The sequence below is a fragment of the Leptopilina heterotoma genome, unplaced genomic scaffold, assembly GCF_015476425.1.
Source record: "Leptopilina heterotoma isolate Lh14 unplaced genomic scaffold, ASM1547642v1 Lhet_538, whole genome shotgun sequence".
NCBI classification, from domain to species: domain Eukaryota; kingdom Metazoa; phylum Arthropoda; class Insecta; order Hymenoptera; family Figitidae; genus Leptopilina; species Leptopilina heterotoma.
The window spans coordinates 126,266-153,625 of record NW_025111117.1 but is presented as its reverse complement, the minus strand read 5'-3'; the positions used below and the strand labels follow the sequence as shown (position 1 = coordinate 153,625).

At 27.9% G+C, this 27,360-nt stretch overlaps 2 protein-coding genes across 2 annotated transcripts in view; one reads left to right on the top strand and one right to left on the bottom strand.

Moving 5' to 3' along the window:
- Nucleotides 1-2,840: 2,840 nt before the first annotated feature.
- On the bottom strand, nucleotides 2,841-26,330 carry LOC122508332 (E3 ubiquitin-protein ligase mib1-like). The gene is made up of 6 exons (XM_043621611.1): nucleotides 26,314-26,330; nucleotides 25,855-25,946; nucleotides 11,025-11,075; nucleotides 10,856-10,906; nucleotides 10,687-10,737; nucleotides 2,841-5,152 (listed from the first exon to the last, which is right to left on the bottom strand). The coding sequence occupies exons 1-6, from the start codon at nucleotides 26,328-26,330 to the stop codon at nucleotides 4,827-4,829; spliced, it is 588 nt and encodes a 195-aa protein (XP_043477546.1). The 3' UTR covers nucleotides 2,841-4,826.
- Nucleotides 26,257-27,360, top strand: part of LOC122508324 — a 93,824-nt gene continuing 92,720 nt past the window's right edge. Inside the window, exon 1 of the mRNA XM_043621605.1 lies at nucleotides 26,257-26,535. The gene's annotated coding sequence lies outside the window, so the exon portion shown is untranslated. The remainder of the gene's footprint in view (nucleotides 26,536-27,360) is intronic.

Sequence of the window (27,360 nt, the reverse complement as noted above, 5' to 3'; positions counted from 1 at the left end):
GCGCGGATTGTGGGGGCGCACAATTTCTTGCAGTGCCACGGATGGTCGTGGAAAGGTTGGATACACAGAACACCGTGGAAGGAGAAAGAAAGAGAAAAGGAAGCGCATCGAGTCTTCTGAGTGTATCAAATTCGCAGTTTTAATCCGAGTCAGTCAAGGATTAACCTATGTTGACGTTCTGGGTAAATTTTGCAAAGTGGTCAACCCGGACGACTGCCATACGAGAATAGTAGCTGCAAAAGCAACAAAGAAGGGAGACCTTCTGATTAAGATCAGAGGAGATTCCGAGAAGGACGCTTTCACTGCCGAGGTCACCAAGGCGGTTGGAAGCATGGGTATGGTGCAGTCGTTGGATTGAAGAGTTACACTCAAGATCCGTGATTTGGATTGCCTTACCCAAGAAGCCGAGGTGCAACAAGTGTTGTCTGAAGCGATGGGAAAGCCAAGAAGCAGGAGAGTGACGGTCTTAGGACCCAACCGCCGAGGGATGAAGCTCGCGGTTGTTGTCACCAACCCGGAAAAGGCGAAGAGGCTGGAGAAATGGGGACACGTAAAAATTGGTTATATGTGTTGCCCAATTCAAAAGAGAGTAGTGGTCGTCCGGTGTCATCGATGCTCGGGATACGGTCATATTGGAGCGAAATGCCAGAAGGAGGACAGATCGGCTGCGTGCTTTAAGTGCAGTGAAGCCGGTCTCAGTTTCTCCAACTGTAAAATTAGCCCAAGCTGCTTTTTGTGCAAAGAAAAGTTTGTCAATAAGGTGTCAGCCACTCATATTGCAGGCAGCGGTGGATGCGGAGTCTTAAGTCCTTTTATAATTTTACCTTTTGACCTTTATACACTACCGTCCACGAGTATCAGGACACACGCGACTCTATGAAAAAACGTGCCATCACTTTTTCAATCATATCTCGGAAATAAAAGGAGATACAAAGAAAACTTAAATACGGTTAGAAAGCTGATTAAATTTTGCGTAAAATAAGTCATCTTTGAAGTCATTTCGTTAACTATTTTTTGAGTTGTAGAGTGTGAAAGAAATAAGAAAATTTTCTCATTTTTGTCTCTTGACTTAAACTTTTTCAAAAATCTAGAAAAATTTAGATAACATTTTTTTAAAAACACATAAATCTTCGTTAGAATTACAGCTTTAAAATAAGCCTTAAAAAATTAAGAAAGGTTAGTCCGTCTTCGATATATCATTAATAATGTGAAGCCGTGTTTCGACCGATTGGTGCATTGAAATGCATTGAAATTCAACTGTGACGACTCGATTCTAGCTTCGCGTAGCTGCGAATGGGAGAGGAAACAGGGACGAATTTATGCTGGGAAATAATAAATAATGATGTTTCACAAGTTATATAAAGAAACTCGAAGTTAATCGTTCCTCGCATGAATTCGTCCATGCTTTCTCTCTCATTCGTTGCTGCGTTAATTATCTAAATTTTTCTAGATTTTTAAAATAGTTGAAGTCAAGAGTCAAAAATGAGATAATTTAATAATTTTTTTTATTTCTTTCTCACTCTACAACTTAAAAAATAATTAACGAAATGACTTCAAAGACGGCTTATTTCACGCAGAATTTAATCAGCTTTCTAACCGTATTTAAGTTTTTTTTGTATATCCTTTTATTTCCGAGATATGATTGAAAAAGTAATGGCATGTTTTTTCATAGAGTCGCGTGCAATCGTCCTGATAATCTTATTGCTGGTAACGGGGCGTAGCATGAACCAATAATGGCACATTTTTAGCAGATTATTAGACTAAACTTTTTTATCTATTGATGGCAAGTTGTAATTGAAAATATTGGATGAAACTGAATTCCGGAAGTTTTGGAAAATCCGTGACAAAAAATTCAAAATTACTACTTTTTTCTCTTGCAATTTTTGTAAATAGCTTCTGATAGTAAAATATATCATTATCAAGAGAGACAAAATGCTTCCACGGCAAGGAAAAGATAATTTAGTTGAATTTCAGGGAATTTTGGAAAATCCGTGACAAAATCGATATTACTGATTTCCCCGACTTGGATCCTCATGATGGTATTCGCACTTAGGGCATTATTTAAAATTAAAATTAAAAAGCATCCAGAAAATTTTAATGTCTTTTGTTAAATTTTAATCAATACTCAATATTGAAAACTATAAAGGTACTAAAGAACACGTCGAAGACGGGTATCGAAGCTAGTAATAATATATGTTTATGGGTGGATCTCTGAAAAATGACAACTTACTCGCTTACGTTATTTTGTTAAAAATTAATGGATTTAAATTCTTTAAAATTTAGCCATTTATACTGTAAGATTTAATATTTTTCAATCATATCACTATAAAAAAGTGTAAATCACACCTACAGATTAGCTCAGTCGGATAGATGCCTCGCTTGGCGGTCGCTTAAGGACCAAGGGTATAAGTACCCTTGGTTCGCGCCCATTTGGCTTGGTATTTTTCCGGCACGTGAGAAAATCTGAGCGGGAGGTTTGACGTCGAGGTATAATGATGTGCACCGTCAATTATTGTCCGGTACACACAATTAGAGCTCGACTGTCGATAAACCGGTTGTACTCAGGAGAGGTTTTCTACAGTTTCCCTCTTCTCTGGCGAGAAAACCCATTGACGGGTGGTCCAGGCGGAATGCGAGTACTCCTAATAAAAGTCGGCTGTAGACGCAAATTAGGTTAATATATAGAAAATTTCATAAGTAGAATGGTTATGCTTAATCCAAAAAGTATTTCTCGGGGACTCTTGTCGAAGTGCGTAAGGCCAATAGGGCAGGAGTATGAACAATAAAAAAAAGTGTAAATTACTGAAATATTATATATTCTAGTGTAACATAGAAGAATGTTTACTTGAATTTATTTTATTATTTTTGAACAAAAATACCATTTTATACTGGGCATAAGTAATTTGTTAGTTTGAGAGAACCACCCTAATATAATATTATAACAATACATATTCTGCAAACAGATAATTTAAAATAAATATCACAATACAAACCTATTTTATAGCATCCAGCCCCTCAATTATTTGCTTAATATTCATGATATCACAAACGAAAGGAAAGTGGTGTTTTTTCTAAAACGTGACACAATGTATTTTTCTCATATGAAATTGCAAAAATTGCGTGACAGGGGGAGGGGGGGTCGAAAATCTCCAAAAATTGCTTGACGTCGTTTGTGAACGCTCCCAAATCATAAAAAGTATCACACGGAAAAGATGAAATAAGCAGATTTTACGAAACTGAGTTTTGTAAAATGTAAGGAATATTTCAGGATAAACGTCAAAAATATTCAGTATAAAATACGAAAGTTTTGTACTTTATCCTGAAATATTTCTTACATTTTTCAAAACTCAGTTTCGTCAAAATCTGCTAAATTTTTTTTCTGTGCATTTTTGGAATATTTAATAGTGTTTTTTTTATTTTGACGGTATAGTTAACTTTTAAGCACAAATTCATGTTCATCAGACAAAAAAATTTGGCTTTCTAATTATTCAAAATTACAAGTTTAAATTCTTTTTTAGAAAACACCAATCACCATTAATAATTTTTAATTTCTAATAATGTCGAACAAATATCAGTAGATATAAAAAATTTATGTTTATTCGAACTCTAGAAAATGTGTCTCAGTCGATTTTTCTTCATGTTTTTAAGTTTAATTGTTTTCTTCAAATAAAATTTAAAATTTTGAAGAAAATCGATTGATACTCAATACTAATGTATTGTAATACTTATTATAACCCGATAGAATGATGTCCTAGGGACGTTTTGTAAATACATCGATGCTTAGATATCTTAAACACATAGAAAAAACAGCTAACCGGAATATTTTTATAACAAATGCAACATTCAATATGCTCTCTAACCACTTGAATAGTCGTATAAGATAAATGTCCCAGTATAGCTGGCCACCTTAAGAATGGTCCCACCCAAAACCTGGTCACAATATAAATGCGGCTTATAAATGAATGACCAGGTTTTGGGCAGGATCATTCTTAAGGTGGCCAGATACTGGGACATTTACCTTACTGCTGTCTACATATCAGGCAGATTTTTTTTATTAGCTATAACGTACTATGCAGAACATGTCCTAGGAACGTTTTATAAATACATCGATGCTTAGATATGTTAAACGAAATTTAAAAATAATTCAAAATAATATTCGTAATTCTTAGGTATTTTCTTTAAACTACGGAAATGCTTAGGATAACCCTAAAATGACAGTGGCATATCACTAATGTCCGAGTGCTATAAGTAATTGTTTATTTTTTCCAAACAATTTTAGTAATAGAAATTTTCGAAATTTTAATAACACATCTTGTTGAATTTAGTCGTAATACTGTAAATTGTATCTATTAAATATTATTAAAAGTAAAACTTTAATAGCACATTTTTGACGCGCTCCCAAGAAAGGTACCTAAAAAGCAAATAATTTATAGGTTGGGTTCGTGTTAGATTTATCTTGATTAAAAGTTTATTTTTAATTATTTGAATTTGAAACCAATTTTTATTAAATATTTTGTATATAATAAAGACTTTAAGACCAACAATTTTTAATTAATAATTGAATTTTTTTCTCTATTTTTACTCAAAAAATTAAAAACATAACCTCAAATTTTTTGCTTCTTAGGTACCTTTCCTCAGATCGTGACACATATAGATAAATTTTTGTAATACTGGAAATCGTGCTTCAAACTTTATAGTCCCTTCATATAGGTCTCTTACATTATTCAATGTAAATAAATACAACGTTTAACAAATGATTGGGACCTTATACCTTATTAAAAATCGATAAATTATAATAGAATAAGTTAAAATTATAAAAATACTCTTTAGTTGTATTGGTATACTTCTCCACATACGGGGCAGCTTTGTGCATCGTATGCTAAAAATTCGGCAAGACAAAAATCACAAATGCACATATCACCGCATGGAATGAAACAGCTGACCGGAATACTTTCATAACAAATGCAACATTCAATATGCTCTCTAACTACTTGAATACTCGTGTACTGCTTTCTGCATATCGGGCAGGTTTGTTGTGGATTTGCTAAAACGTACTGCGCTGAACATTCTTCGCATGTAGATAGATGTTCACATGGAACAAAACATCGTGTTGGTCGAAGACGTTGGCAAACGCAGCATACTGGTGCATTTTCTGTCGAAAAAATTGTTTATACTATTATTATTTATAACAATTATTTTTTAGTCATTTTTAGTAAAAATTAGTACAGGGTTGCAACAATTTTTTCTCGAATGAAATTCCCTGACTTTTCCTGGTTTTCCAGGTCTCAAATTTAAATTAATTTGATTTCAAACATGAATAAATCTACAAATGGCTTCAAAAATGTTTTTTTTAATAATTTTAAATAAAAATTTGGAAATTATTGAATTAAATAAAGAATTTTTTCAATTTTTTAAAATAATCTTGTCTGTTTATAATTATAATTAAAAATTTAATGATTCAATTTTATTGAAATTATATTGATAATAATTGAATTCCTGCAAAGAATTTTACTATTTGTAACGCTCCACGGTGAAAGGGACCTTATGTGACAAAAAATTAATTTTGAGTTATTTATATCATTCTATAATTTTTGAGTTAAGGCATTTCACGTCAGAAATATCACGATATGCAAAGGGTCTGCCGATTTTCACAAAACTTCGTGGGATTATAGTTTTATGTAAGAGACTTCTTTCCTCCAAATTTAAAAAAAAAATTTAAATTGTTGAAGATACGCCATTTTGAATTTTAATATTAATTTTATAAAATTTTGAATATCTCGGAATATTGTTTACAGATTTTTATGAAATTTACACATTTTTCAGGTAAAAGTATGTACTTTAAAATACAAATAAATTTATTAAAAAAAATTAATTTTTAAATTAAAAATTTTTTTTTTAATTTTTTAAACAATTTTTTGTTTATTTACTCCTCTCTAAGAAAAATGTTATTAACATATTTGGATTCCTTATGAATTCACCTTTAATTTCATTTAAAAAATTAATGGAGACTCAACTGGGTCCAGAGATATTGAAGTTTTTGTAAATAATAGGCCTAGTTGCAACGGAAATGCACGGCTATGGTAACCTACTACGCGACTTGTGCAGTATGGTGCGATAGCGCGGCGACGCTTTTTTTTACAAAATTTTCAATGTCTCCGGACTCAGTTGAGTCTCCATCAATTTTTTTTTATGAAATTAAAAGTAAATTCATAAGGATTCCAAATATGTTAATAACATTTTACTCAGAGAGGAGTAAATATACAAAAAATTGTTTAAAATTTTTTTTTTAATTTTTTATTTAAAAATTAATTTTTTTTTAATAACTTCATTTGTATTTTAAAGTACATACTTCTACCTGAAAAATGTGTAAATTTCATAAAAATCCATAAACAATATTCCGAGATATTCAAAATTTTATAAAATTAATATTAAAATTCAAAATGGCGTATCTTCAACAATTATCAATTTTTTTTTTTTTGAAAATATTTGGAAGAAAGAAGTCTCTTATATAGAACTATAATCCCACGAAGTTTTGCGAAAAGCAGCAGACCCTTTGCAAATCGTGATATTTCTGACGTGAAATGCCTCAGTTGCTCTTTCATATACAAAAAGCAAAAATAATTTCTACTTACAGGTTTTTTGTTATTAATGTTTAAAAATGAGCTTGTTGTATATTTACACGTGCTTGTTCAAAAAATCAGCCACTCTACTTTTCAATACTACTACACTGGTCATGTACGTACAATTCGTGCGCTTCGTGTAACACGGACAGCTATCAATGTGTAGTGAGTAGTGGGGCTGATTTTCGCTAAAGCATCTCCGCCAATCAGAACGCTCGACTTTAAATGCTTTTCCTGAAAAATCAGCGTTTGTCACGTTAGGTCCCTTTCACTGTGGAGCATAGAAGCAATTAAATGCTTCCAAAGAATGCGAAGAATTTTATTAAATTTTTTGAAAATAATAAGCAGTAATAATTAATTATTTATTTAATAAGTTACATAGTAATAAAAATTTTACCAAGAAATAAATAAATAACATTTATTTTAAAATTCAGAAATTTAAAATTATAAATATTTAAGAAAATTTCAATAATTACAATATTATTGAATAATAATAGGGGAGACTGGGGCGAAAAGTTCAGGGAACCGTACACCACGTTTGCGTGTTTTTTCAACATTTATTTTTTCATAGTAAAATGTGTCGAAAAACTCGGCTCTTTTCACACATATTAACACACATATTGAAGATTAAGAAAAAAGTATTTTTTTATTAATTCTCTCCTTCATGGCGACAAAATGGCGGCTGAAGTGATTGTCCGGAAAAACTGGTTGACACGATATCTCTGCTTCAAAATGTCGGAAACAAGAAATCCAAAGAATTTCTTAAAATATATGTCAGTGGCTATGCCATGAACTACAACCAACATTCAACATTCTTATCAAAATTTCAATTACACTACCGCCCAAAGGAATCAGGACGATTACATTCGACTCTATGAAAAAACATGCAATCACTTTTTCCATCATATCTCGGAAATAAAAGGTAATACAAAAAAAACTTAAATGCGGTTAAAAAGCTGATTAAATTTTGCGTAAAATAAGCCGTCTTTAAAGTCATTACGTTAATTATTTTTTTAATTGTAGAGTGAGAAAGAAATAAAAAAAATTATCAAATTTTCTCATTTTTGTCTCTTGACTTCAACTTTTTCAAAAATCTAGAAAAATTTAGATAAAATTTTTCTAAAAACACAGACATCTTCGTTAGAATTTTAGCTTTAAAATAAGCCTTTGAAAATGAAAAAAGATTAATCCGTCTTCTATAAATCATTAAATATGTGAAGCCGTGTTTCGACCGATTGGTGCATTGAAATGCATTGAAATTCAACTGTGACGACTCGATTGTGGCTTCGCGCGGCAGCGAATGAGAGAGAAAATAGGAACGAATTCATGCGGGGGAACGATGAACTTTTAAGTTTCTTTATATTACTTGTAAAACATCATTATTTATTATTCTCCAGCAAACATTCGCCCCTGTTTTCTCTCATTCGCTGCCGCGCGAAGCCAGAATCGAGTCGTCACAGTTGAATTTCAATGCACCAATCAGTCGAAACACGGCTTCACATTTGAATGATATATCGAAGACGGATTAACCTTTTTTAATTTTCAAAGGCTTATTTTAAAGCTAAAATTCTAACGAAGATTTCTATGTTTTTAAAAAAATTTTGTTTAAATTTTTCTAGATTTTTAAAATAGTTGAAGTCAAGAGACAAAAATGACAAAATTTGATAATTTTTTTTATTTCTTTCTCATTCTACAACTTAAAAAAATAATCAACTCTAATAACTTCAAATACGGCTTATGTTACACAGAATTTAATCAGCTTTCTAACCGTATTTAAGTTTTTTTTGTACCTCCTTTTATTTTCGAGATATGATTGAAAAAGTGATGGCATGTTTTTTCATAGAGTCGAATGTAATCGCCCTGATACTTTTGGACGGTAGTGTATTTTTAAAAACTCTTATAAAAAAAAGTTTCAAAAACTTTTTTCTCTTTGGAGAAATTCAATTATTTTTTATAAAATTTTTATCAAATTTCCGAAAAATAAACTTATTCTTAAAAATTTTATTAAAATTTGTCAAGAGAATTTAATTATTTAAAAATTTGTTGATAAAAGTCTTTAAAAAAATTCAATTTTAAAAAACATTCAATTATTATTTAATATAATATTTATTTTTGTATTTAAATAATTGAATTCTCGTGGATTTTTCTAGTAAATATTGATTTAAAAATGAATTTCAGTTAAAGTTTTAGATTATTATTGAATATTGAAAGCAATATAGCGTAAATTTTTAGAAATAATTGAATTTTGAAAATGTTTCAAATTAAAATCTATTAGAAAATTTGAAGTTTTTATACTTTTAATTAACTGTAGAATTTATTTTTAAAAAAGTTTAATTAAATTTTTCTTTGATTTTGGAAGTTTTTATTTTTAATATATATTTAATTAAAAAATGTCAGAATAATCAAAATTAAGTAAAAATTAATATTGAAAATAATTGAATATTTACAAAGTATTTTATCATTTTTGAAAATAATTGAATTCTTGCGAAGAATTTTGTCAATTTTAAAAATAATTGAATTATTCAGAACAATTTTATTAACATTTTTTTAAGAATAATTGAATTTCTGGGAATGATTTTATTATCTATAAAAGTAATTAAATTCTTGACAAGATGTTTAAGGAAATTTGTAATTAATTTTTCTCAAAAAGTTTAATGGAGTTTTTTTAATTATATAAAGTTTTTAATTTCTAATTTATTTAATTGAAGAATGACAGAATAATCGAAAGTTGAGGTAAAATTGAATTGTAAATAAATGGATTAAAAAATTCTCAAAGAAGAACTTTTTAAAAAAAAAATTACAAAAATTACCTTAAAGAAATTTCAGATTTACCAAAGAGTGCAATTTTATGTTTTTTAAAAATGTTGGGGAATTGTGGGCTACTGCCAAAATTGAGAACAAAATCAAAAATAGCGATGAAATATATTTATTACATGGTTAGAAATATTAAAAATGTTTAATTATTAGTTTAAAATTTGAAAAGAAAAAGTAAGAAAATGAAATTAATCGGAATCACAATTAATTAATTACAAATTTTTAAGTAAACAGCTTTATCGCATAAATCGCAATGTAACGAATTGTTTTTGTTAAATTAATATAGGTATGAGTGATTTTAATAATATGTACCTACATTGTGCAATTAAGGGGGGAACCTCCTTTAGACGATCGAAAAATGCGTCATTTTTGGGATCTTTTTTCTCGGGTAAAATAACTTCAAACATTTTGTAATTTATAGGGTACTTTAATACATGTCTTGAGAGTCTAAAAAAATTTTTGGAGAAAAAACAAAACATTTTTAGTATGGAAATATACACCGCGTCCATGGCACCTCATTTTATCTGTGAACATTCTAGCGCTCTGAATTTTTTTCGAAAACAAAGAAACCAACCTTTTTTTTAAACTTTAGGATAATACCTTCTATATGACATTTCGATTTTTTAAAAAAAATTTCAAGAATTGATTTTTTTACCCACTTTTAAGTTAAAAGTGATTTTTCGTGCATAAAAATTGACTTTAAAATTCCAAAAAAATATGAAAAAAAATTTTTTTTCAAGAAACACTAAATGTCATATTGAAGATTATTTAATTATCTTTAAAATGATGTATCATAAAGCCCAATTGGTTTAAAAGGGCGTTCTCAATCGTGTTCACAAAATTAAAAAATGGTGTTTCGAGAAAAATGCGTTTGAAGTTTTTTTTAAATAAAGGGACTCGAATGTCAAACAAATGAAAGAAGGGTTTTTTTAGTCAAAGTACCAATCCCACACAATAATTAAAATAATATTTTTCATAATTTATTCTTGAAAATCTTTGTAAAAACAATAAAAACATGAAGGTCCAAAATAAATATTTGAATGCAATTCTTCAGGTGATTTTTGTTTGCGGTTTATAGGTAATTATAAAGCGTTGTAAAGTAATTAAATGCTTATGAAAAATTTACTTTGGATGAACAAAAAAAAATTTTTTTTAATTGGATGTTTAAACTTATAAATATTATTAAATAATTGAGGTGGCCCACAATTCCCCAATCTCCCCTATCTTTTTACAGAAATTTAGAAATTCTCACCTTCCGGATTTCTTTCTGGAATTGGGAGGTCCAACACATTGACAGCAGGAGCTAAATATAAAATAGTAATTATTATTATTACAATTAATTAAAATACTTCCAAACGGATCAAATTAGTAATTTCCTACAAACAATTAGTATCTTTTTACAGAAATTAAAAAATTTTTACCTTTCTGATTTCTATCGGCAATTAGGAGGTCCAACACATTGACAGCAGGAGCTAAATATAAAATAGTAATTATTATTATTACAATTAATTAAAATACTTCCAAACGGATCAAATTAGTAATTTCCTACAAACAATTAGTATCTTTTTACAGAAATTAAAAAATTTTTACCTTTCTGATTTCTTTCGGCAATTAGGAGGTCCAACACATTGACAGCAGGAGCTAAATAAAAAATAGTAATTAACTGTTAATAATTTAAATGTTCTTTCATTCATCCTTTTTTTCTGTCCCTCACACTCTGAAGTTGTCTTTTGTTTATACTTTTGTTTTTTGTTATCTTTAAATAAATTGTATATTATATTATTACTAGCAAATGTTACGCGCGGAACGTGATATTCAATTTATTATTGTTATGCAAATTACAAAATATTTTATTTTCAAATATAATTATTTAACCCTCTGCCTACGCTGACTTATCCCCACTCACAGTAAAAACCACGTGACTACTTTATAGACACGAGAATATATATAGCTTTCGGTAAAGTATATTCAGGGGCGTATGTTTGTGCATATTCAAATTATACAATATTTCAAAGGAAGGAAAATCTTTACAAAAATGTTTTTTTTCAATTACTAAATGTCGAAACATGCAAAAACTTTATACTTATTTAACTAAATTAGTAAGTTTATAACATTTTTGAATATCTATTTTGAACATAACCTATAATAGTTTGATTAACCCTTTAACGCCCAAATGGACAAAATTTTGGCATGAAGTTTGAGGACTTATTTCGGTACTTAAAAATCAATAGAAAAATTCACGAATCATCATTTCTTATGTTTTCATATGCACTCTATCGAATGGCGTTAAAAAAAAGTCAAAAATTTATAAACAAAAAAGTTATTAATGTTTTTTATAAAAAAGTCCGATTTTTTTCCAATTTTTGTTTAATTTTCAATTTTTTCTACTATGATATAGCGAAAAAATAATTCCAAATGTTACAAATAACGTGACATAGATATATAACCTAGAAGATAGGACTATAGAGAAAATTAAAAATTAAAATGGCGGCTCAAAAATGGAGTTTGAAGTTCAAATTTTTTTCAAAATTTGATTCGAAAGTACGAAATTGTTAAAAGTGTTTAGATCAGCTTGAAATTTGTTACTTGGGGGTTTTAGGGGTCGCTGATCACGAATCAGAAGTCCAATTTTCAAAATTCAAAATGGCGGATCCAATATGGCGGCTAATTTTTTTAAAAAACTAATTAAATTTGCTTGAAACTTGTTACTCGGGGGTTTTTGGGGTCGCTAATTATGAATATGAAATCCAATTTTTAAAATTCAAAATGGCGGATCTAATATGGCTGACAAATTTTTCAAAAATTTATTAGGTTAGCTTGAAATTTGTTTCTCGGGGGTTTTAGGGATCGCTGATCACGAATCAGAAGTCCAATTTTCAAAATTCAAAATGGCGGATCCAATATGGCGAACAATTTTTGTAAAAACTCATTAAATTTGCTTGAAACTTGTTACTCGGGGGTTTTTGGGGTCGCTTATGACGAATATAATATCCAATTTTTAAAATTTTAAATGGCGGATCTAATTTGGCCGACAAATTTTCAAAAACTCATTATATTAGCTTAAAATGTGTTACTCGGGGATTTTAGGGGTCGATGATCACGAATCTGGAGTCCAATTTTCAAAATTTGAAGTGGCGGATCCAATATGGCTGCCAATTTTTCTAAAAAATCATTAGATTCGCTTGAAACTTGTTACTCGAGGGTTTTTGGGGTCGCTGATTACGATTATAATGTCCAATTTTTAAAATTAAACATGGCCGCTTCAATATGACAGACAAATTTTCAGTTGAAATTTGATAATCACAATCTTTAGCCATTAAAATATTAAAAATATTTTTAATGTTTTCCAACTTTCACCGCGTAGAGGTAAACGTGAACTGATAAGTCTTTTTTTCAATTTTTTTTTTTTTCGATTTAATATATAGATAAGTAAATTTAATCGAATTAAAACTATGAAGAATGATTTTTGAAAGGTTTTACAAGAGCTTCAAGCTGGAGATAAAAACAATTGTTTTTTTCAATTTGACCCTGAAATAAGTAATAATTAAAATAAAACATGCATTTCTATTTTTTTACCTTTAAATTCAAAAATTATAATAACAAATAAAAAGAAGAAAAATACATAAAAAAAATAAAACAGTAAAATAATATATATAAAATTTAAAAATAAAAAAAAAGATTTTCCAGTTCACGTTTACCTCCACGTGGTGAAAGTTGGAAAACATTAAAAATATTTTAAGTATTTCAATGGCTAAAGAACGTGATTATCGAATTTCAACTGAAAATTTGTCGGCCATATTGGATCCCCATTTTAAATTTTAAAAATTGGATATTATATTCGTAATAAGCGACCCCAAAAACCCCCGAGTAACAAGTTTCAAGCAAATTTAATGAGTTTTTACAAAAATTGTCCGCCATATTGGATCCGCCATTTTAAATTTTGAAAATTGGACTTCTGATTCGTGATCATCGACCCCTAAAACCCCAGAGTAACAAATTCCAAGCTAATCTAATGAATTTTTGAAAAATTTGTCGGCCATATTAGATCCGCTATTTTGAATTTTAAAAATTGGATTTCATATTCATAATCAGCGACCCCAAAAACCCCCGAGTAACAAGTTTCAAGCAAATTTAATTAGTTTTTAAAAAAAATTAGCCGCCATATTGGATCCGCCATTTTGAATTTTGAAAATTGGACTTCTGATTCGTGATCAGCGACCCCTAAAACCCCCGAGTAACAAAATTCAAGCTGATCTAAACACTTTTAACAATTTCGTACTTTCGAATGAAATTTTGAAAAGAATTTGAACTTCAAACTCCAGTTTTGAGCCGCCATTTTAATTTTTAATTTTCTCTATAGTCCTATCTTCTAGGTTATATATCTATGTCACGTTATTTGTAACATTTGGAATTATTTTTTCGCTATTTCATAGTAGAAAAAATTGAAAATTAAACAAAAATTGGAAAAAAATCGGACTTTTTTTATAAAAAACATTAATAACTTTTTTGTTTATAAATTTTTGACTTTTTTTAACGCCATTCGATAGAGTGCATATGAAAGCATAAGAAATGATGATTCGTGAATTTTTCTATTGATTTTTAAGTACCGAAATAAGTCCTCAAACTTCATGCTAAAATTTTGTCCATTTGGGCGTTAAAAGGTTAATATTATTGTTATTGATTTTTAAACAGTTAAATTGAATTACGTGACAAAATATTTAAATTAAATATTAATATAAAGGTTATCATTTATAATATTTGACTTTGGCGGCAATAGTCTTACCTATTACTACAGAGTCTACATATCAGTACAATTCAGTACATATCGGACCCAGATGTCAGTACAACTCGCTATTTCATTCTGGCAACCCTGCAGTTACCGTCAGATAGCGCTACATCTTGTCGAAAATTATGATGAGTTTCCATTCATCGTCTAAGACTCTGATCACACCGTGATTTTAGGTTCAAACTTCTCTCCGTGTGGATTCACCCTTAGTAAAGGAGGTAAACAATTGGGTTTTAAATGCAGACAGGATCATGAGGATGAATATAATTGCAATGATGAAAATTTGGAGTTGGCTGAACCTTTAATTGAAATTAACCCCTGCACTGTTTGGAAAAATATTCATTTTAGTGCCCCAAAATGTCCATCAAAAGCTTTTAAATTGTTATATTACTTAAAAATAATAAACAATTATTTATTTATTACTTTTTCTGGTATCATTGATACATATAGTATGTGAATAATGATATAAAAGAATTTATTTTATAATTTAAATAACAAATTTCTATTTTTTGCTAAAACTTTCACGACCCAACGTTGGGTCGCAAACAGTCTGGGCCATCTTTTTTCGCGACCCAACGTTGGGTCGCAAACAGGCAACGGGTTAATGATGCAGATGGAAATATAGATATTGTAAATGACCCTAAATTCAACTTGCTAGTCAGTATTATCCGAATGATAAGTAGACTACAATTAAAACCAGCAATGACAGGAAGTACTGTAACAAATGTTCTGGATGAATTTGAACAAACATTAACAAGTTATAATAAATTTTTAAAGAAAGAAACGGAGAAGGTTCTTCAAAACAATAACATACTACAAAATCCATATAGTCAAGAATTAATGAAGAATTTTCAGTCACCAAGTACATCATTTTCTGGCTTGCGAACATTAAAGGAACAAATAAATTCTCTTAAGAACTATTGTAATTATATAGATGGCATTGAAGTTTCTTTAGGAGATAGAGTAGATAATATTTTGGATACTAATTCATCAACTACAGTACCTAAGTTAGTCAAAGAAACGTTTCAATATGTTCCCTCATTGAAGTTTTGACCTTAATTATGTCAAATCCTGCAATCCGAAATCCTTTAACTGAGAGGAATTCAGAAAAAGAAGTTCTTTCATCGTATATAAATGGGGAACATTTTAAACAAAACCATTTTTTCCAGCGATTTAAACATGCCTTAAGAATTGTCTTATTTGGAAATAGTTAATCCTCTTGGCTCGAAAATTAGGCCTCATAAGCTGGGAGTGTTTTATTTTATAATTGACAATTTGCCATTACATATCAAAACCAAAATTGGAAATATTCATGTCGCATGTTTATGTTACCCCGAAGATGTAAAAAATATGGATATCAAAGAATTTATGCGTGACTTATTTCTAGAGAACAATTGTATGCTAGAAATGTTACTATGCAAGAAAAAAGAACAGAAGCATTATTTTCCAATCATGTGCAACGTTTAAAAAATGCAGCTGCTGAAAGAGAATTTCAAAACATCACAACAGAAAGTGGCGTTTCTGGTGAGTGTTCTTTAAATAGTTCAAAATTCTTTCACATTTCACGCAATAAAATATTCGACATAATGCATGATTTCCTATGTGGCATTGTTCCAATGGTATTAAAATTAGTTATTAATCAGTATGTATATAAGAGTTCTGTTTTTGACTTAGCATTTCTGAATGGAAGAGTAAGTGAGAGTAAGTTCGGCCAGAAATCTACAATGACGAAAGGTAAAAAAATTTAATTTTTCTGATAAACTTTTTTACAGGGAATTTAAGAGCTCTCGTTTTTTTACCAGCGTTATTACCTGCAGTTAATTTTACACATAGTCTTAAAAATGATGAAAATAGTGCAGGACCAAGCAAAACCAAACAAATAAAACTGTCCAAAGGTCAACAATCTATATTTGTTGAGGTTGAGTCTGAAAATTTATTGGTCCTTTCAATTAAGTTCAGTTATTCCAATTTTATAAAATTTTGTCACACTTTTGATTTTGAAATTCATGATAGTGTTATAAATTAAATTATAGTATCTAGGAAGTTTGTCATTGGGACTAGGAACCCTAAGAATATTCAGGTTGGCAGTAGTGCGTAAGTGAGATCTGTAAGTGAGCGTGAATGCGTAAATTCGGCAGTTGACTTCGAGAGAATCTGGCGAGATGTTCTCCTCGAGAATGAGAGTATTAAAAGAGTTGTCATAAAATCGTGGACAAAGGTCTGTAATCGAGATAAGCTATACGAGCGTAATGTAACGTGAAAGAAGTGTGAAATATCGAATATACGAATTAGAGGAACGTAAAGACAATTAGTTGTCGGGTTGAGTCTCTGGACTTTTTTAAACTTTTATATATCATTGTAATTTTTCTATTTCTTAATAATAGATAATTTTAATATTGCTACTACTAATAGTGCTACTGAGGTAGATAATAAATAAAAAGAATTAATATACTTGGAAGGGAATGTGGGGCAAAGTGGGGATCGGGGCAAAGCGGTGAGTTGACGATTACTTGCGTATATCAAAGATCGATCTTTTATAGACACAATGAACTTCGTTAAAAAAGTGCCTTTAGGTTATTTTTTGACCACACAGCCCAACCTGATGACGCATAACGGAACTATCAAAAACGCACCTAGTTTTTTGTCGTTATTAAAAATATTGTCTTATACTACGACACAAGAAAGTAATCGTATAAGTTTAAGTTACAGGGTGTCTAGCGACCCGGGATATTCGGGAATTTATTTTGACCGGGAAAAATCCGGGAATTTCTAAAAATTCCAACTACATAATTAAAATGTACAGAAAATTTATATTTAAGTCTTCTTCTTCAACAATTTTCAAAAGTTGTGTTCGATTCAGTAGATAATTTGATTAATGAGGTAAAAAAGAAAGCTGCCAAAGAATTGCAAGAAATTACCGCTAAAAAATTGAAACTTCTATGTGATACAAATAATAATCAAACCAATTACTTGAATGAAAAAGTCAAAGAACTAAACGCAATTTTACATGATTAACCCTCCATCCGTCGCACCTTTTTTTGTAACGCGATCCGTCGCAGGTGAGGGAAATTCTCACCCTCATAAATTAGTCTAAACTTGTTCTAAAATGCAAAATTTTTTTTTGAATGTTTATTAGAATTTCTAAACAACCTATTGGCAGTAAAATTAACTTTTATTTCCTGTTAATTATTTAAATAAAAAATTATAATTTTTTGTATTTTAAAAGTTATAAATAAAAAAAGAAACTGGGTGAGGGAAATTCTCACCATGCGACGGATAGAGGGTTAAAAAAAGTATTAAATAGGAAAATTGTCCTATTCATGTGTTACTATTCTTATATATAATATTATTAATTATATAAGTGTTGTGTAAACTTTTAAAATCTTAAATCTAGAAATTCGAATTTTAAATCTAGATCTAGATCGCAACGTTGTCGACTGATTAGTTAATAACACGAATTATATCTGTCTGTTATGTAAATTTATAAGATCTTTAAATTTTTAAATTAATATTTAAACTTAGATCGCAGTGTTGTTCACTGATGATAATTCATAAAACAAATTATAGCATATTTTTCTAAATAATAAAGACGTAGGGTAACTGCTCCAGTCGTTGGCACTGCGCTAGTGGTTGGCACCCCTCTTAGGTTTTCTTTAAATAACAAGATATAGCAAAAATCTAGCATGTTTTGCATATGATTATTAGAATTTTTAACATTTTTTACAAAAATCTAATATATAACTTATTAGAAGTAATTACTTAATTGCATTAAAAAAATAAAATTAATATCATTCTCAAAGTGTTAGGAAATTTTCGATTTTTATAAAGAAAATCTTAAGAAAACTGAAATTTTTGAACTTAATTTATTATTATAGAAAGTGAATTTATCATTCGGCAGTTAAATATTAAGAAGAAAGAAGCTATCAATTATCCGAATCAAATTTTTACTAAATAAATTAAATATCTTAAATAAATTTCTATAAGCTCTTAGATTTCATATGTATCGACAGCACAGCTGCCCGAATACAGAAACCTGCTTAATCTGAAAAATATTTTCGAAATTAATTAATAATTTCAAAATTATCAAAGAATCCAGAAAAAACGGTAGCATGGTGGGATACGAGCCCACGACCTTTCTATTGCCGGTAGACTGCTCTGACCACTGAGCTACATGCACCCCGAGATTCTCCGAATTCTTTGACATATACTATACTATACCGGCAATAGAAAGGTCGTGGGCTCGTATCCCACCATGCTACCGTTTTTTCTGGATTCTTTGATAATTTTGAAATTATTAATTAATTTCGAAAATATTTTTCAGATTAAGCAGGTTTCTGTATTCGGGCAGCTGTGCTGTCGATACATATGAAATCTAAGAGCTTATAGAGATTTATTTAAGATATTTAATTTATTTAGTAAAAATTTGATTCGGATAATTGATAGCTTCTTTCTTCTTATTAATTTATTATTATTAGAAGTGGATAAATTTGCTTTTTCTTTGCGAATATTTTAGTAGAATATATAAATATTGATTAGTTTTACACGTCTTGTCTTAAAAATTATTAATTTATTTATTTCAATGGGGTGCCAATGAAAATATTAAGAAAAGCAACTGTTCAAGTCATTGGCACACACATTTCAACGACTGGACAAGCCGTATTTTTAACCAAGCTCCAGTCGTTGACACCCCTCAATTCGCAATGAAAAGTGAGGTTATGTAACAATGTTTACGTCTAGTCAATAATTTCAGTCTCTTTGAAAAGTGATATATACATTTATTATTGAATTGTATATAAGTACATTTTCTTGTATTTGTTTATTACTCAAAATTATAATGAATTATTCTTGATTAATCAGAAAATAAAAAAAAATTAATTTGCTTGTTTGAAACATAAGAAACTTAAAGGTTATGTATAGGTGCCAACCACTGAAAACTGGTGCTTGCAGTGCCAACGACTGGAAATTGGTGTCATTATATCATTATTAATTAATTTAAAAGTTTTTTTTTATTTTTATTCAAAATTGATCATTTTATCGTATTCTGCATTAAATTCTGAATACATATATTACTATAAGTATTATATAATATAAAGGCAAAGATCATAACAAGGCTATTAACTGGCCATGGTGATCTGCGCTATCATAGGCACAAAATGGGGATCCTAGACGACCCGAAGTGCCGTAGATGTGGAGAGGAATATGAAACCCCGATACACATCTTGTGTCACTGCCCTGCACTTGTGAAGGAGCGGGAACACATTACGGTCTATTTCTTTCTGGGAGAGGCCGTTATTGCTACCAGAAACCTGGCCGAAGTCCTCCTGTTGTGGAAAGGACTTCGGATATAGGGGTAGTTATGGGGAACGTAAAGGGATTACCCAAGCGTTAGTGGCGTTGACCTGCAAGGTCCTAAGTCCACAACCCTCTTCTTAATAATTATATAATATAAGTTTTTATCTATTAAATTATTCTTAAAGTCAAAATTTGGCCTTAAGGGTGCCAACGACTGGAGCAGTTACCCTATATTGACTTTTTAAAACCGATCTGCTTAAGGGTCAGAATTCATGAAATTTTCACAGAAAATAAAAAGTATTTTTTTTTAATCGAAATGTTGAAAAAACATTTCTATTTGGCCTTAGAAATGTGTCCACTAAAGAACAGAAAAAAATATATTTTTATAAAAGTTATTGCAAAATTAATTTTTTGGCAACTTTATTAACAAAATTTAATTTCTCCTAAATGAATGAACCGATTTAAATGAACCAAGCGGGAATATAAAGGGGATAAAATATACTTTCGTTCCGAATTAGAAAATTTTTGAAAAGTTTATTTTTTAATAATTATAAGAAATCAAAGTCCGTTGAGAAAATTTAGAAGCGACAATTATTTTAAAAGTTATAATAAAAATTATATTGAACAAAGATGCGATTTTGCTGATTTTCAGAATTAAAACATTATTTTTAACTACGAAATGAACAAAAACTGTCGAATTAACATTTTTATTCAATTATATAACCATAAAAATGATCAAAAACTAAGTTCAGCGTTGATGCACTACACCGCGCCAATATAATTTCCATTATTACTTTTAAAATAATTGTCGCTCCTAAATTTTCTCAACAGATATTGATTTCTTATAAAGTTTTAAGTGTATGTTAATATTTTTTTAAAAATTTCAAAGGCGCAGAACATTAAAAAAAATTAATTGTTTGTAAAAAATTTATTAAATAATTATTAAAAAAAAACTTTTTAAAAATTTTCTAAATCTGAACGAAAGTATATTTTATCCTCTTTATATTCCCGCTTGGTTCATTTAAATCGGTTCATTCATTTAGGAGAAATTAAATTTTGTTTAAAAAGTTGCCAAAATATTAATTTTGCAATAACTTTAATAAAAAATAATTTTTTTCTGTTCTTTGGTGGACACATTCCTAAGGCCAAATAGAAATGATTTTTTAACATTACGATTTAAAAAAAATACTTTTTATTTTCTGTAAAAATTTTACGAATTCTGACCCTTAATATTTATTATTATCCGATTAATATTTTAATAGTATAGCTATTAATCATTAAAAAAAGAAATCCGGGAAAAATTTGATTTAAGATCCGGGAAATCCGGGAATTTAAAAATCATATTTCGCTAGACACCCTGGTAAGGCTTTCTGAAGTGTACTGATGCACAGTGGTTTATAGTCGAAAAACGGGGTTAAAAATAGCGTAGAGCACGTAAATCTTGACCGATTTTTATTCTTTTTTTTCTAAACACTCGTCATTAAATTCCTAAGAGATCGCTCGAGGCAGATTTTTTAAAAAAAGCTTCAATTTTTTTTTATTTATTTATAAACATTAAAAAAAACACTTTTTTCATAAAAGTAGTGCTCGTTTGTGATATAATATGTGCATTCATCGCTTATAGAAATAAATTAATATAAAATCATCAAAGAAACATTATCCAATTGAGAGAATAGAAAATAGTATATTCCGTAACGAGTGCGAGCAGTTGTCAATTTTTGAACGAGCACTTTTTTTGGAACAAACTGTAGGCGAAGCGAATTCGCCTACAGTTTGTTCCAAAAAAAGTGCTCGTTCAAAAATTGGCAACTGCTCGCACTAGTTACAAACGATATTTTTCATAACAAGGTGCTAAAAAGTGCCCTTTTTTGCACCGCGTTATGAAATTTTTTTTGTATTTGTTATAAACAATTCAGAGACTAAAAACTTGATTTTTTAAAATTTTACTATATTTTATAGTTTAAAAGTTATATTTATGGGACAAAGAATATTTTATGATACCTGTAATTAAGATATTGAAAAAAAATATTTGTTAATTAAATTAATAATTAATTAAACATTTTTAATAAACAAATAAATAACAGAAATGTTTCTTATAGCAAATTTTTTATTTTTCATGCAGTTGACTAGTAAAACCTTTCATTCTTTCAACATATTCCATTATAATGTTTAAACAATGAAATAACACCGTTGAATTATTTAAACAATTTTAATTAACAAATACCTAATATTATTAATTTTTACAAGGAAGTAATTTTTTTACACAAAATCATGTTAATACAACCAACTTACATTTAAAAGTAGTAGAATAAAAATATAACAATTCAATAATCAATTATTTAAACAATTTTAATTAACAAATACCTAATATTGTTAATTTTTACAAGGAAGTAATCTTTTTTTACACAAAATCATTTTAATACAACCAACTTACATTTAAAAGTAGTAGAATAAAAATATAACAATTCAATAATCGATTATTTAAACAATTTTAATTAACAAATGCTAAAAAAATGTTAATTTTAATATTTCAACTATTTAAGAAAAGTACGTTTTTTATAATTGTAAGGAAATGAAACGGCCTTATAATTTAATGTCATATCTGTTTTATTTAAACTTATGCATTAGGTAATTGTTTAAAAATTTTATTTTTCTATTCATTTGATAAAACTTTAATTAACAAATGCGTCATTTTATTAATTTTTTATATATAGATCTCTTTTTCTAAAACTAATAATAGTAATATTAAACTAATAACTAATAATCATTAAACATACGTAATTAAATTGTTGTAATTTTGCAGAAATCATTATTGTGTTCGAAACACTTTTTTATTATTCTGATTTTTGTTTTCATTTAAAGAAAAAAATTTATTTTCTGTAATCTTTCATATAAACCATAAAATGTTACATTTGGTAATCGCTCAACTTTTTATTATTTAACAGACCAAGTCTAAAGTTACATTTTACAGAACAGAAAAATATACTCTGTTAAGGATGATCGCAACATAAATGTATAGAATGTACACTGTATTAATATATTTATATATAGGATAACAATTTAATTATTAAGATCTGTACAGAAAAAATTAATAAAATGACGCATTTGTTAATTAAAGTTTTATCAAATGAAGAAAAAAAATTTTTTTAAACAATTACCTAATGCATAAGTTTAAATAAAATAGATATGACATTAAATTATAAGGCCGTTTTATTTTCTTACAATTATAAAAAACGTACTTTTCTTAAATAGTTGAAATATTAAAATTAACATTTTTTTAGCATTTGTTAATTAAAATTGTTTAAATAATCGATTATTGAATTGTTATATTTTTATTCTACTACTTTTAAATGTAAGTTGGTTGTTTTAAAATGATTTTGTGAAAAAAATATTACTTCCTTGTAAAAATTAACAATATACATAATAATAATTTGCTATTCCGTGAACAAAAAGTGTCGCCTTTTGTTTTTCTATATAATTAATGTTTTGATGACAGATATGTTTTAAAGTATTGTTTCTATTTTTGTGGTTAAAAATTAGGGGCGCATAACTTCCCCCAAATTCTACTTTATACAATTATAATTGTTATTTAGAATTTTAAAATTTATAAACACCAATTGCTCTTAAGGTGAGTGGCTATAATTTAATGACAACATTATTACAATTTTTAAATTTTAATTTTTAAATACAATCGTTAAAAATATATTTATTTCTCATAATTTTTATGAACTATTTTTATTTATTTGAAATAATGATGGTTTTATAGGATATTTTTCAAATAACATAAATTTAAATACGCGAAATAATATTTTACATAATTTTAATTTAATGGAAGATATAATTTTTTATAATCTCTATTGCATATAATCAACAATAGATTTTCTAATATTTATATATAGAATATAGAATATAGAATATAGAATATAGAATATAGAATATAGAATATAGAATATAGAATATAGAATATAGAATATTCTACGAATTACGTATTCAGTGACATAAAATAAGAACTAAGCAATAATGTTAGCATTAAATTTTAGATATCTACTTTTTAAGTAAATAATAATTATAAAGTTTAAAATTCCATGAAATAACAGTTATATAGAGTTAAATTTGGGGAGAGTCATACGTCCCTAAATATTGACAATTTAAGGAATTAAAAATTTGTAATAATAATTTTTTTGTTCCTGGTTTAAATAATTCTTTTGGCGAGTTTCTTACAATTTTTTTAAAATAATGTTTTTTTTAATAATTTTAATTGAAAATTTGATTATTTAATTTTATTAAAATGTTATTGATAATAATTGAATTTCTGCAAAGAATTTTACTATTTATGAAAGTAATTGAATACTTCCAAAGAATGTTATTATTTGTGAAAGTAATTGAATGTTTGCGTAGAATTTTATTTATTTATTCAATTATAGACGGGACTTGCCCTTTTGTACATAAGTACTCTTAGCCTAATATAATATTATTTATAAAAATTAAATCACTTAAAAACTAGGTTAGCTACTATTTATCAATTAATATAATTTTCCGCAATAAAGAGGTGAATCTCCTTTCATTCTCATCAAAGAAATCTATATTTACCGAAATTTCATTTGCCTCTCTACTAAGTCTGTTAATTAATGAATGCAACCCATAATTCGTTCTGTACAACTGTACTGCAAATAAGCAGCATTTCCTTGTAGGCCTTGTCGGAGCATATTTAATCGACAACAACAAAGATGGGCAATCAATTTTACCATTTATCAATTTATATAAAAAGATCATATCAGCAAACATGAATCTTGATTTTATCAAAGGCATTCCAAAAGCTTAACGTAAATTTCTACATATAATCATGAGTAAACCTATCAAAAGGAATTCCAATTTGTTTTGCCGTAAATCGAAGAAATCTATTCTGTACTCGCTCAATTCGTATCATATAAAACGTATAGAATGGTACCCAAATCACCGACAGATTTTCGAACAAGGATCTCACAAGAGAAAAATATAAAACTTTAAGTGTACTTAGACTACGAAAAGAAGAGGCACTTCTCATCACAAATCCGAGCATCCTCAAGGACCTAGAAATCACTTCCAATATATGATTATTAAAACAAATATTACTATCAATTAGTAGACCCAAATCTCGTATCTGATTAACCCTTACAAACTCCTGATTGCCAATGGTATAACAATATATTAAAGTTTGCCTTTTAGAAAAAGATATAATAGAACTTTTATTCATATTTATTGACATCAAATTGTTGTCACACCATTTACCTAAACAATCTATGTCAGTTTGTAATCCATTTTTATCTTGACAGGGTTCATCAGGGCCAATCAGTTTATAGCACTTGAGGTCATCAGCATATAATAAAAATAACGAATTCTTAAAAACTAGCCTAATATCATTCATGTAAATAATAAATAAAAGTGGTCCAAGATTTGATCCTTGTGGGACACCAGATGTTGCTAAGAAACAACATTTTTAATTTTATTAAAATTTTTGAAAAAATGAATTGTACAGAACAATTTAATTATTTATAAAAATAATTAAAATTTTGATAAGAATTTAAACAAATTTTTAAATATAATTGAATTTCTGCGAAGAATTTTATTACATTTGAAAATAATTGAGTTGTTTTTTAGAATTTTATGGAAATTTATGAAAATAGCTGAATTCTAGTAAAGGATTCTTTTTAAAAATAGTATTCAAAAGAATTTAGTAAATCTAAAGAATTTTGCAACTTACAGAAATAATTAAATTCTTTAGAAAAATTTTTTACTGTTTCTAGAAATAATTGAATTCTTTCGACGAATTTTAATAAAATTTTTAAGAATAATTACATTTTTCCAGGAATTTGATTAAAATTGTCTTAAAAATAATTGAAATTCTGCAATGAGTTTTACTATTTATGAAAATAATTGAATATATTGTGAAGAAAATTTTAAAAAATAAAATTATAATTATGGTGACTAACTTCCCCTGATTATTTTCAAAAAATTTAAATAAAATTCTTTAAAAAAATTTTAAACACATCGATATTATAATCGATATGTTTCAATTTGTAAAAGGAACAAAGAAAAATGTTGTCTCACAAAAATCGAGAATTTATTCTGAAATGGTGAATACGGAAAATTTTTTAGAGAAGTGACAAAAAATTACAATATATACCAATATTAATTAGTAAAAAAGAGAAAACTGAGAGACAATTTAAAATTTTGCGATTGTTAAGTAGTTCAACAATTATTCCATCTTAAGTTCAGAAAGTTTTCATTAAATTCATTATAATTTTTATCAAAAACTTTTAGCACACGGAAAACATTTTTTCAGTCAAAGTTCCCGAACTGTACCTGAACGGTGGATCCTTTCGTAAAAACGAGGTGTGTAAGATCGACTAACTTCAAGTGTAGAACTTTTTCTTGTTTGGCTCTTTTTCAAAATCCTTTACTTTGATTTGATATAATCGTCGTGACACTACTTACTGATGTCAAAGCAGCTAACTTCAAGTGTAGAACTTTTTCCTCATTGGCTGAATTTTATAATGATGGTGACCTCACACTTTTATATTTTCGTTTTTCTTTTTTAAAATTTAAAATTAAAAAAATAATTAATTAAAATTATTAACTAAAAGTTAACTAAAAGTAGTTTAATATAATAATTTTTAATTATGGTTTGGTTTGTAATAAATTAAAAGTTTAATATTAAAATATATTTAATTTTATGATTCATTTTAGACACTTCAAAATTGTTGCGCGCGCATCTTTTTTCCAAACAAAAATTGTTTGTTCGCTATAGCTATGTAACCTCACCTCAGTGTGAAACGCATAGTTTTTGATACGGAAAATTACGAAATGTTACAAGTGTTAGCAACTGTCAGCCATTTGCAAAGTGTGACACGTGTATTGTTTCGATAAGAAATATTGACTGTTATTTACCGAGTGATTTTTCTTCTGAAAGTGTTGATTGTGAATTTTGTGGTTTTGTTTTTTGTATATTAAAAAAAGTTAAAGTACATTACATACGTTACGTACGTAAGTATTAAAATACATGTAAATACTAATTATATTTTTTGCTAATATTATTTGTATATTTATTAGGAGGAGTTTGTAAATATAATGTGAATTATTTAATTTATTAATTAATTAATTATAAATTTAATTAAAGTTAAAGACATTAATTTAATTAAATTAAAGTTTAAAGGAATAAAGGACATTTGCCTGTTATTTTGATTTCTGAATGTAGAATATTAATTGATTTTTTTAAATTCTGATGTTTGTATATTACATAATTATATTATAGTGGTAATAATTGTGATTTAATATTGATTTATATTTGTTTTCTTAATCTTAATTATTGATTTTTCAACATTTTGGTAGTTAGTTATTATTATTTATTATTTGGAAAAAACTTTATAAATATTAAAGATAAGTACTAAAAATAACATGTGATTACGAGATACCAGATACTTGATAAACAGAGATTTAGTCAAGAGGTACTAGATTAACAGATACTAAACAGCTACAAAACAGAAAAGCTTACAAAAAATACGCATATATTTATTGTTGATAAAATATATAAAAATTAAAGATAAGTACTATTGATAACATGTGATTACGAGATACCAGATACTTGGTAAACAGAGATTTAGCCAAGAGCTACTAGATTAACAGATACTAGAATAAAAGATAAAAAAATAAGAAATATAAACAGATACAAAACAGAAAAACTTACCAAAAATATACTTATATTTAATAACTAGCTGTCGTACCCGTTTTCGACGGGTTTTAGTTTCTACTAATATATTTGAACAGGTGTCTACCAATTGGGAATTTAATTTGACTGGGAAAAACTAATAA